Below are 13,417 nucleotides of genomic sequence, written 5' to 3' on the forward strand. Positions count from 1 at the left end.
TAATTGTGATTTTAGAGTTCCTACCATATTGTGCAATTATTATTGATGATAATTTTGATTGATCTTAGTAATAATTATGATGTGCCTATTAACGATTCAGATAGAAAATTTTGTGTCATATGACTAAAATTTTGAATTTTTGTAGGCTGTTAGATTAATAAGTACAAATAATAAAAAAAAAAGTAAATAATGTTTTTTATTTTCATTTATATAGATAAAAGACTTATTTTTATCATGTGCTACACAACGTCATGATAATATTCATTTGTTTTCTCAAACTGAACGCGCAAAGTTGCGGTCTCACAGACCGCGCGCGACGATGCGATGTTCGGCGCAAGGGTGCGACCACTGGAAGGTTAAATCCCCTAGCAACACAAAATAAATACAATTTTAGATTTCTTTTAATTACAATTGTTATATATTTTACATTAGTGCAACACAGACAGCCTCTATTAATTGCTCCGTAGCGGGGTTACTAAACCGCTTGCCGGTCTGATGCTGCAAGCGACTAGGTGATGCCTGAAAATCCGTAATGCTGAGTCTTCATCCTTTTTATCCACATTACTGTTCATCTGTTTTAATTATTCGTTTATGTGTTTTGTGGATAAATAAATGTCTTTTGATTTTTATTTATTTAATTTTTATTTTCCAAACTTCAACTCGTCCTATCGGACCTAATAAAAGTAAGGCGGGAAAATACAGTATGTTTTTGGCGCGTCTGATGCATGGGGTTGCCATTAGTTTTACTTACATTTTATACTTTTTTTTAGTTACCAAGCGACGAGGTATCCCGCGACAGGAGCGACACGCCTGTCCAAAGCAGTTGCAGTGCCACTCACAGAGCTTCAATCGCAAAGATCTCGCTTACCACCAGTCACAGGACTTGTTCATCCCGTCACTTAGTAGGTATCATAAAAAACCAAACAAAATCAACTTTATTCGTTATTAATTATCAATCACTAACTAAGAATACACCAATTAACATAATTAAGTCACAACTCAGTTATATTAATCATCGAAATGTACGTACTTAACATAACCACAAATCATCGCACCTTACGAAAAATGACGAGCAAATTGTAAGGTCGACGCTGACGCCGCATTATAATAGAAGTGGGCAGTGGGGAAAAGGATAAGGATCATAACCGTACATAGATTATTTTTATTCACAATTTACTCTTCCCGCTCTTAGCCACAGCCCGCAAAGTTTTTCTCAATATTTTGCCGCTCGGATTCTTGGGAATTTGATCCACGAAGCGCACCCCGCCACGGAGGTGTTTTGGATTTGATAACTGGAAAATAATATAAGTCAATTAATTATCATTAAGTACTAAACTAAGTAAACAAACCAATGACATGTGTCAGCCGTTACCTGGGACATCTACTCTGGGACCACTACTCTCGTTCTCTGTCCGAAACAATTACAGTCATATAAGTAATAGTTGATCAAATTTAAACGCGTATGATGCGGATGAAGCTTCATACTGGACATTGTCTTTTTAAATGACTTTAAAAAAAAGAGGAGGTTCTCAATTCGACTTTTTTTTGTATGTATGTTACGCGATAACTCCGCCATTTGTGAACGGATTTTGATGATTCTTTTTTGTTGGAAAGAGAGTAGCTATTGGTCCCATTTAAGTTTGAAGAAAATCATCCACCTCTAAGGGTGGCTGTTCACGCATGAAGATTCATTTTTATAAATAGCGCCTAAATTTTATTATAAGGAGCAATTATTTTAATAGTTGATTTTGCTATTCTCCAATTCAAGGCGTTTTTCTCTCTCAATATACTTTGAGTAGTGAGAACTGATTTTTATTATCTCCTGTGTCAAATCCCGTATAGTGTCGAACTAGGGGATGAATCCGCGTTTGCGCACTTTCCGGTAACCGATTTCAATAAAACTTGGCACATATATGTAATTCCACGTACTTTTGAGGTCGTTTTTTTTTGTACTCTGTACTGAGATTATGCTTAATCGAGTATTATTTATTTGATAGGAATTTAGGAATTGTTTCGGTCGAATGCCTGAGAACAGGAGTTGCTCCCCTGATTCGATCTCCCATTGAAACTCCGATCATAGCACTTTCCATTAATAGTATCATATGAGAACATAATTTATTAGATGACTTTTTAAACCTGTGTCAGTATAGTCCAAACAACTTTTACTATGTAATTCGAAATTGTGAGAAAATAACAGCTGTTCGATATCTTTGACATATACGTACTTATTATAATGATATATGCCAATAAATCTCGAGCACACTGAATACACACTGAAAAAAAAAACTCTTATCAATTGGATAAGAAATCTATTAATCAGAGCCTACGAAGTACAATGATTTTAGCAATAATTTTATTGTGATTGATTTTATTAACTACTGTGAATGATTCCGTTAATCTTCATTAGATAAAAGGCTGTGTTTTTCAGTTTACTCTTTTGTTTTATTGTTACTTCAATTACATTAAGTTTGTATAGGTACCTACTTATTGGTTTTAATTTTCTACTTTGTTAAAGCATAGAATTAAACAATATTAAATAGATTAGGGAAGAAATAAATCTTTTGAATGCAATAAAAAACAAAAGGGGAAAATGTTTAGACATTTGTTACGTAATGTGACATTTATAATAATTGAGGGGAAAATAGAAGGAAAACGAAAGAGATCGACAAGAGCCTGGGTTCATAAGTAGGATGTTAATGATGAAGTAATACCTTTGATAAACCGTATCCATAGCACGTTAAATAATCATACTAACCCTCTCAGCAACGAACTTCTTGACATCATCTTCAGTTACGTCAGTATCAGTTTGTTTAACCACAAAGGCGAGTGGTACCTCACCCGCTTCCTTATTCTCTATGCCGATGACTCCTACGTCTTTTACACCTGGGTGCTGGAGGAGCAGTGCTTCTATTTCTGCTGGAGCTACCTGAAAATGTATGAGGTTAGTGATATTCTATACACAGACTGGATGCAGATCATGCGTAGTTGCTACAGCTCCAGTAGAACCGTGGGTTATTTGAGAAGTCTTCTCGTTGTTTTTTTTATTATACTAAATGACGGGGCGAACAAGGTGGTAAGCGACATGCCTGTCCATAACAGTTGCTGTGCCACTCAGAGTTTTAAATCGCAACGATATGAGGGGTACGCCACTGCGGGTGATCCTTGAGACATAAGTTATATGATATTATATAGGGTCCACTGAAAATCAGTGTCACAGCCTTGTCCCGGCGGTGACATTAGCTGAGTGGATCCTATTACATGTATGCCACAGCCACACACATGACATCTACTTAGTACAGCAATAGTGTTGACCAGCTTTGTGGTCGCATAATTATTTATTGCTAAGATTTTATTTTTAATTAATTTTATTTAATTTTCTTTTTTGTTATTCATTTTCTGTTTGTTTTAATTTAGCTTGTTTTAGTTTTAATTTAGTTCTGTTTTATTTTTATTTATTTTTTTTACTTTTAATTTTTTACTGTTTATTATTGTGTTGTGGTGTTATGTAATAAATATATTCTATTCTATTCTAAGTTAACAAATATCATATGCTTGTAATTTCACCCTCACTTTTCAAAACCGGAAAGCAGTAATAAAAGTATTCGCTTGACGTGAATGAAGCTTCATTCTTGACACTGTATTTTGATTTGCTCGATTACTTATTTGACAGTAATGGTTTCAACGGTTTCAAAGGTTTTACAAATAGCATGTGTCGACGCGCAAAAGACGCTATATTTTCGTTTAGGTCAACAGAGAAATTACCTGATACGCCTTGTATTTTATTAACTCCTTTAAGCGATCAACTATAAAGAAATATTTATCATCATCATAATATCCGATGTCACCAGTTTTGAAGAACCCCTCACTGTCAAAGTCGTCTTTTGAATCCTTGCCGATATATCCTTTCATAACCAATGGACCTCGGATACAGAGTTCACCTCTCTGGTTTGGACCTAGAGTTTTTCTTGTTTCTATATCGACTATCTGAAATAAGAATTCATTTTTAAACTAATATGTTATATTACACGCGTAAACTCAACTACATAGGTAAGTAAGTTATCATCATCAACCGGTTGTAAATTGGTTGTTTTACACATTATGTACTTTGGTATTTACGCGCTTTCTTCCCTGATACATCGAGTCGTTCTTAAACGTAACACAGCTTTATATACTATTGCTTTTTAGTACAAATCCGTCACTCAGTAAAGTATAAGTAACATCATCTTCATAACTCATATATACATCCCAGCACTGCTGGGCGGGCCATAGTCCGTCACGCTGGCCCAATGTGGGTTGGAGAGTTCACACATTTTCCGAGGGTTGTGAACCTCTTCTTAATATTATTTTTAATACATATTGCTTCAACATTTTTAGTTTATGTATCAGTGATGACTAGTAATGAGTTTCCTTGACTTTCTTTCCTAGAGCGGAAAAGTATTTTCCGTATAAATTTCTGTAAACGCAATTTAAAGTTTACCAACAAGGAGTTTTTTAACCGTGATGATAGGTGTAAACTATCCAGTGCGTGGAATCCGGCCCTTATCAGTAATAATAAAAACAAAATAGTTTTCACTTCATTTTCGCGGGTGGATTGAAGTGCTGTTTGTCGGAAAATATGAGTGACAGTGGTAACGCCTCGTGTAATCGAAATGAAGGCAGTCGTCGACAGCGAACGAGGGTAGACAGATATTACGTCTGCCACTAGTCAGTCAACCCGTGACCATGGAGCGTGTTTTCTTCCAGATTGTATCCCTCGACCCACAAATTTTTATAGTATCCTTTCTCCCCTAAAACCTCCTCTACTATTTACTCTATTTAAATATATTGAACAAAATAACATACGGCTATAACTTTTACTATGTGCACAGCATGTGTTTACGCTTTTCATCCAAAGTAGCTAGTCAAATAACCCCGTGTTTTGTCTTTGTCCATAGGATGGTGCAACCGATCGTCGTCGTTTGAGTGAATCTTGATAAATATACCGTGTATCTTTCAACCCGGACACTGGCAGATCTGTCCTCAGTGGGACAGAAGCCAAATACCCAAAAAAAAAAAATGGAGCGTGTAACGCAATATCCGGAAAATAAAAAAAAACTCACACTGTGTTTAGAAACGTGTAATTAACGATAGTCATTTAAAGAGTGTGTGTTCATATTTATTCGCAATAAGTAAAGGAAAAGATTGTGATAAAACCTGCGTATTCAAGGTTAATAGCCCTCGGAAAACTTGTGAAGTTCCCAATTTACATTAGGTAAACACGACGGATCATGGTCCAAACCCCCTCCTAAGAGTAAACGAGAATACAAATATCAATAAATATTAAATAACTATTAGACAACACCACGTACGTTGCTCTTATCCCAAAGTAAGTAGCTAAAGCACTCGTGTTTTGGAAATCAGAAACAACTACGGTACCAGAAACACCCAGATCCTCAATCATTACACACAATATAGAAAAGTTAGTTTTCTACACTGACCCGGCCGGGGATCGAACCCGGGAACTCAGAGGTGGCGACACCATAAATGTTTAAAGAAACTCTTGCTGCCTAAAACTGGAGTGCTCTCCTGCCATTCGGGGTTCAATTAATAGTATGATAATACCTTAATGATGGTTCCACCGCAAATGAACCCCACACCTCCGGGCTTAGCTAAGTGAGCCGTCGCTAATGTGTCCCTTGTTACGCCTAGAGTAACCTCTGTCATACCGTAGCCTTGAAGCACTTGAGCGTTAGGCAACCTTAACACAATACATTGATTATTCCATTAATCCCTTAAAGACGTCATTCCGGGTATTCTGGAATTATTTTCCTAAAATCCCCATATCAATCACCATAAAGTATTATCAACGAGATCGGCCTGGGGATATTTGGGAAATAATACCTGTACCATAATAAATAACAATTTGGGGACAGCGGGGCTGAACTTTCCGATTTTCAAATAACTTGCAGTTTTATACTGAAAATGAAGGGTTTGATTTTCAACATGTGGAAATGTTGAACAAATGTTATCGCTTTTTGTAATAGTATAGTCACTTCTACTAATATCTCAATAGTCTTTTTCGTAGAGGCTAATTTTTGACAAATTTCGGAGCGGAACATTCAGCCCCGCTTTGGGGCGCGTTGTTCCGCAAATAATACCAATACAGTCTTACAATGCGAATTTTAACCACAAAACAAAAAGCTGACATCATGTAACTTACTTGGTTTTCAGAACTTCTAAAGTATCCTTATGCAAGGGTGCAGCGCCAGAATTGATCAATCGTACGGTGCTAATATCGTACTTAATGTCCACTTTACATAAAGCTACTAGTATTGGTGGTACCACTGTTAATTGGGCTACCTAGAACAAACGAAAGAGTATATTATTTAAAACATCGTAGTTGCGCAGTTTACAGCAAGTAGCAATAGAGCTCCGTGTGAAAGAGATTTTCCAGGGAACTGCCACTTTAGCTATTTCTCCCAGGCCTACCCTTACCCTTCAAAATCGTAATGCAGTAACACTCACACTATTGATTAGGTAAGGGACAGTAATTCCCTGGACAAATTCTTTCACGTGGTCAAACGCGTACTACTACTACTAAACGCACTCATAGCAGAATAAAAGTATTTGGGTCTCGACGAGTAGTCGGCTTACAGATGTTGACTTTTTGGGGTACATTGATTTGTGTCGGGATCTTTAAAATTTTAATTATTTATATTATATTACACTTTGTACAGGTACCTTGTACTTCTCAATGCACATTAAGTACATCTGCATGTCAAACTTGGACAGGTACACTGCAGTACGTCCTGTCGTGAAGGCGCAGAAGTTTCCAAACAGACCAAATGCGTGGTGCCATGGGTTTACTGTTAAGGTAATCACGCTGGGGTCTTGAGCGACTGGTCTGGGAAGAAATTTGCATCGTTGTAGCATGGGCTATCAATTCATACAAATAAACATTAATATATGGATGGCGGCACTTGTACAAAATAAAAATATGAAGCATTGAATCTCAAAAATTTAAACTTCGTCATACTAAATAAGAAGTATAAAATATAAAAAAGAAATGCAAAACTATTTTTCAACATTTCAGGAATGTTCATTTAAAATTCATTTAAAAATTACGTAAATTATTATTGGTAAAAACTGTTGTTGAAAGGATAACAAATGGAAGGTTTATCAGTGCGTTTATATTTGTTAGTTTGCAATAAATTGTACAGATACCATTTTTTTTAAATTTATTCTCGAAATTAGTTACCGTTTTAGCATTGATTTTCACTTTAAATATTAAAATTACAGACTTAGATTCTTTGTGATTTTGTCATTTATGTTGTTATTTATAATAATCAACAAATGGCAGAAATTACATTTACAAAAATGTAATTGCGTCCATCTGTTGGCGTTTTCGAATATTACTACAAACGCATCGCGGGTTTACTTGGTACCATCTGTTGATCAGCGTTAAGAATCAAAATAAACGTCCGAATAAACAGAGTTAGGAGTGCGACATTTCCTTGTATGAGATTGATCGTAGTGGTGGTTGGTGTTGTCTAGGCAAGCCTTAAGGGTGGTTGATTTTGGAACCATTTTCAATAGGTAAGCAGATTATCTGATCATATTTTCCTTCATCTTCAAAGTGAACGATGATAAGTAAATCAAATAGTAAATAATTTGCAAAATAAGTTAGTGTTGCAGGCGTCTTGAGAGAAACTCCAATCCCGGACTCTCGTATAAATCTACTGGTATTATTTAGACTCAAGTTTCCCAAGTGGGAGCTAATGCGATAATCCGTGGTAAGTAAAAAATATTTGCGAGAACAAATATCAAAAATAATAGATATAAAAGAAGAGAGAAAGACATGACGATGCTGATGTTGAATTAATTAGTTAAAAACTGTGGCGCCCAAGAATAGCATCTAGTCTTTTCTTTATGTTCGTATGCCATAAAAAGTCTTGCATTGCAGCATATACTTGGACTACTACATAACCATAAAACAAATTTACGGTCTATGATTGAACGAGCTCGCCCAGAAGATGCCTATTCATTCGTACCTTAAAGATACTAACCATAGGGTTGTATGTGCTCAGAAACACCGTCGCAGACGGGGAATTGAATTTCCGGGCTGTACGTATAATAAAAGATAATGAAAAGACCTTAATATGCCTGAAGGGAATATCGATTCAGAAAGGATGATAAGATTAGCTTATATTTTTTACACTATTCACGACATATTAGGGAATACAAATTTATATATTGTAGAGGTTAGAAGAACAATGTTTTCATAAATGTACTTACAAACAACACGCGGTTAAAAGATTAAGATGACTCAATATCACCCCCTTAGGCATTCCCGTAGTACCAGAAGAATATAAAACAAATAACGGATCATCGCCTCTCACTTCGACTGGTCTAAAGTCTTCAAATTGAACGTTCTCTTTTAATATTCCGTTATTTGATAAAGCTATGTCGTTGTACATAATAACGTTTTGCGATTCTGGTTTTTCATCTCCGAATATAATGGTTTTCTTTAAAAATTGAAGATATTTCAGTGTTTTTTTGTAGTTCTTGTATGCAATTGGTGAACAGAAGATGTAAGAAGGCTTTGTTATGTTCAAAACGTGTTTTAATTCCCCTGTAACAAAAACAAAACGTTGTTGATTCCTTTATAATTGTTATTGGTGTAATAAGGCCACATTTGCATTTACAGGCCACAAAATATGTCAACTTTTCAGGACAGATGTTTAATTCTTCTTAGTGTGCCGCTTCTCTAAGAAGGCTGGAGACCATGATGGCGACTATTCTCATTTCTGAAGCTGCCGCACGAAAGCGGGAGTGTGCTAAGGTGGAACTAGTCTCTGTGATTCTTCAACCACGTGGTTTTCCTTGGTGTGAAAGGTGTGAGTATGGAAATGACGGCTGATAGCGGAGAGCGGAAGAAAAATGCATGTGCCGAACCCACCTAGCGTGGGATAAGGACAGGAATAAGAAGATTTTCACTTTTTTCTTCCGTTTAAATGTGCCTGTGAGTCTAAAACTTATAGAAGGATGACGTATGATGATGAGACCGTACCTGGTGTATAACCAACGTTTACAGTAGAGATCACAGCTCCAGCACATACAGCCCCAATAACACTAGGAAAGAATTCTCTTCTGTTCTCCGAACAAATGGCGATTGCCTCTCTCTTTCTAACACCAATGCGATGGAGTGAAACAGCAACATTCATTGCATTTTGTGCAATCTCACCGTATTTAAGGGTCTCTCCGTTTGCGCCGTTTATCTGAAAGTTGTTTTATTATATATACGATCTTTTTATTAATAATTATAACAAACTAGTGGAGTAATTACAGAAAAGTAATTGAATATCATAGTGAAAAATCGTGACATTCTATAAAAACTTTAAAATTACAATTCATCTCTAGTCTGTTACTGGTAGCTGTAAAGGTCCCTAGTTAAGTAATAGATTTCTCACAAAAGCACTACGGCAAAAAAGTCGTTAAAAACCAACAAAGATCTGCAACAAGCTCAGAAAAATTCGTAAGTTGCGCTGGTTCGTTCCGTGGTTTAATTGATATAGCGTCTAGCACGGTTTGCTGGAATACTTTGGTTCGAATCCAGCCAGATCTAAGGCATTTTTTTCTTAGTGTTTGATCTTTGTATTAATAGTTATAACAAACTGACAGATAAAAACTTAAAAATGTTTAAACTTTTCAAAAATTGTTGCTATTTTACAGACGTGGCCTTATTAAACAAACGATAAATTTTTATCAGACCCTTTCATAATAGTGTAATAGTTAAATAGCTACAAAATGGAAACAGTGGAATTTGTACTCACGAAGCAGATTTTATCTCTATGTGCCCATAGCTTCTGTATTATAAATTCACCAAAGTTCAATCTTGCTGGCACAAAAATATCATTACTACCGTACACCCAATTTGGATTTTTCAACATTTTTGTTGTTTATTAATTGTTCAATAAAAAGTAACAATAAAAAAACAAGCGCTTCTGGTAGTGCGCAAAATAATACTGCTAAAAACATCGCGCTTACATAATAATAGATAATGTTACAGTATAAACAATATTTTACAATAGTGGAGCTACAGTGCAATGAGTAACATACAAACAGTACCCACAGCTTCCATAAAAATGTAAAAACATTTGAACAAAAGCTAATCGAGACATTAAACGCTAAACGCTAAAGGAGTAAAAAGAGACCTAACCCCTCCTCATCGAGTATATAACCAGAAATAAGCGTCATCCACACCTGGCAACTCACCAGGCAAATGGGGCTTATATCACTTTTAAATATCAATTCACGTTTGCACTGAAATCACAAATTAGAAAGCTGGAATAGTATAGCGGCTACAACTGACCTGTGTATACGTCTCCGTATATTCCAAAAATATTCTGTATTTATTGTAATAAAGATAATGTCTCTAACTATGCAAACAGCAAAATATCTTATTACAAAACAAACGGAATCACATTTCATCGGTAATTAAATATTAAATATGTAATTTTTCAGTTTTCGTCCAATAAAGCAGATCTCAAGTTAAACTGGTCGATTTGAAATGAAACAATTGAGCTGGCCAATCGGAGCACAGTTGTCACCGTAATAATTTGGCAGAATACTTTTTAAACAAGTTAAATAACATTTCGTCTCTATTTCTGGTTATATACTCAATGGCAAAAATATACTGTCAATCCAGCAGGCCAATTTTATTACTTTGTTATGGCGAGTTATGTTAGAGCACACGCTAGGAAATAGTCTCAAAAGGTGGCTGTTATCGAAATCCATAAGGGGGACTATATAATATACATGCTACGATCCTGACACACTTGTTTCGCCTATTCACTACGAGTTTGTTAGTAGTATTAATAGTAATAACTAACCATTTCTACTGTATTTATTGTTCTGTAGAAAAACTAAACCAAAATTGTAAATAAACAAAAAGTGCTAAATTGGACACAAAGCGTATATACAAGGTCGAATTTACATTGTACATAAAAAACAGTTTTTTTAATGTGTCTCGGGATCTACATTAAATGCTTATAATAATTTCAGTTTCCTGCCACCTTACCGCTTAAGTTGTTTACACTGCGTGTGATTACATGTTTACTTGAATATTGCATGACAACCAGTGCGTACGTGCACCAGGCCGCAAATCGTCAAAATTCTCCATTGTAATTTGAACCTAACGCCGTTTACGGAGAATTTAAATTTGCAATGTTTTACTACTTTAGCCGGGAATAAAAAAGTGTAATATTAATTGTAATTAATGTTTATTTTCTAATGATGCTCTTGCGCACGAGCTTCTTGTGTTTTACGGGCAACCTTCGGTCATTCGCTTCTTTATTGCGATTTTTTTTGTAAAAACCCTTTCTTCAAATTACTTTAAAAAATGAAAAGTATACAAAGAAAAAATGGTCCAGTTCTTAAATGCCATTAGTAGCTAAGAACAAGCAAGCTGTGGGTGGTCGTTGCCAGAACGGAAAAACAACCGTCGAGTTTGCTGACAGTACATAATAATAATAAAATCCTTTTTTTTATAATATCAAGGGACGGGACGAGCAAGTCGTGCGCCTGATGGTAAGCTAGACGCCTATTTTCAGCTACAGTGCCACTCAGAGCTTTAAATAGCAAATATCTGTCTGCAAAGTTGACGAGTCCCATTTGCCTGTAATTTCACCAGCACAGATACCCTTCAAAACTGGAATACAGTATTTATCTCAACACATTTAGTAACAGTAGAGCTCCTTGTGAAAGAGATCGTCCAGGGAAGTACTGCCACCTTACCTATTTCTGCCGCCAAGTAGGAATGTGAGCTTCATTCGCTTGTGATTTTAAAGGGTGAGGGTGCTGATGAAATTACAGGCACAAGGGACTAGTCAACTTATGTCTCAGGGTGATGGGCGCAGTGCCCCTCAGATCTTTGCGATTTAAGGCTCTGAGTGGTGATGCCTACCACCAGGTGCACGACTTGTAACATTAATAAATCAATATAAGTTTACACGGAGTTTAGTAACAGATAATAGTGGTAGGAGACAAAAAGTTCTGTAACTCAGCACAATGGAGTTTCTCATCGCCGCTGGTATTCCGTTACAGACCGCCATGATAAAAAAATAAGCACTAACACACATACATATAACTCCTATTCTAAGATATTCAGTGGATTACTAAATATTTAACAAATACATTATTAATACTATAATAAACATCAGAATACGAATTATCTAATACGGCCACACTTGGCATGATAATCGTAACGCTCTTAGTTATCAGTTGGCTATCAGTTTGCTCCCATTTTATATCTACCGCGCAGTCTGTTTGTTACTGTTGTGGATAAATATTAATTGTATGATAATAAAAAAATGGCAATAGGATTAATCTTATTTATTTGTATAATTTGTAGTGTTGCAGTAAATAGTATATTCGGCCTGGATCGTAGCTAAATGTTCGGCCAAACTATTCGGCCTGATTAAAGCGCAGGCCACACCGCGAGCGAAGCTATGCTAAGCTACCCGAGCATTGGGCGGACGTTGCCACTCCTTGGATGCCGCCGGCGCATGAAAAATAAAAAAGAATGGAAGCCGTCGGCGAGGCCGGTCGAGAAGGAGTTAGCAGGACGATCGCGATAAGTGTGAGAAGGAGTGGTATGAAATCACCAAAGACAGGGGAGGATTTTGGGGGAGACGTTTGCCCAGCAGTGGGATACAATAGGTTAATTGAAAACAAATTACATTCAGATATTATTATTTAACTTTTCATATTTGCTTCTGCTTTTGTACTTCTAGGTAGTGCCAAAGCTATAACTGGTCACCTTAAAAATCACTATTTATTTTCAAATTCGTTGCCTATGAAATAGTCTTAACTATTTTTTTAGACACTGCTCTATACCAACTGGGCTACAGGTCCAGTTGTCGAAATTCTCCATCTCTCTATGTGTTTTTGTTAGAGGTCTTTGTGCTAATTTCTTCTTGTTGATTGTTTTTCGTCATTCAGCGGCGCTGAATGCTGGAAAAATGTGTCATCGGGTCGAAAAAAATTTTCGTCGTTGAGTCCACCAGGATCCTCTAGCCCAATCCCCTAGGGGATAATAATCATAACAAAACTAGTGAAGTCATTTTACAAAAAAATGTAATAAAATATATTTTCTTGAATTTTATTTTTTTATATAATATAAATATAACACACCAACATACATCAGCAACTTTTATCCGGCATATACTCGTAATTTTATCCGAAGAGGGAAGCTGCCCGTCACTAATTTCCCTTGTTTATAGAGAAAACAGAAACACTAGGCTCTTTGATGTTGTTTAGTTTGTATTTTATATTTTGTATTAATAGCTGTAAACCTTCCTAAAATAAATAAATAAAATAAATAAACAACTCACACACACACACACACACACACACACACACACACACACACACACAC

General features: G+C 36.0%; 1 protein-coding gene across 1 annotated transcript; it reads right to left on the reverse strand.

The window, feature by feature from the left end:
* Positions 1 to 954: 954 nt before the first annotated feature.
* On the reverse strand, positions 955 to 9,929 carry LOC113227584 (4-coumarate--CoA ligase 1-like). The gene is made up of 9 exons (XM_026460539.1): positions 9,813 to 9,929; positions 9,050 to 9,257; positions 8,275 to 8,611; positions 6,721 to 6,883; positions 6,200 to 6,339; positions 5,602 to 5,737; positions 3,763 to 3,984; positions 2,756 to 2,926; positions 955 to 1,292 (listed from the first exon to the last, which is right to left on the reverse strand). Exons 1-9 carry the CDS (start codon positions 9,927 to 9,929, stop codon positions 1,167 to 1,169), a joined length of 1,620 nt encoding a protein of 539 aa, XP_026316324.1. The 3' UTR covers positions 955 to 1,166.
* Between the last annotated feature and the right edge of the window lie 3,488 nt (positions 9,930 to 13,417).

This window comes from Hyposmocoma kahamanoa, unplaced genomic scaffold (genome assembly GCF_003589595.1).
Source record: "Hyposmocoma kahamanoa isolate Upper Pololo Valley unplaced genomic scaffold, ASM358959v1 211, whole genome shotgun sequence".
NCBI lineage: Eukaryota > Metazoa > Arthropoda > Insecta > Lepidoptera > Cosmopterigidae > Hyposmocoma > Hyposmocoma kahamanoa.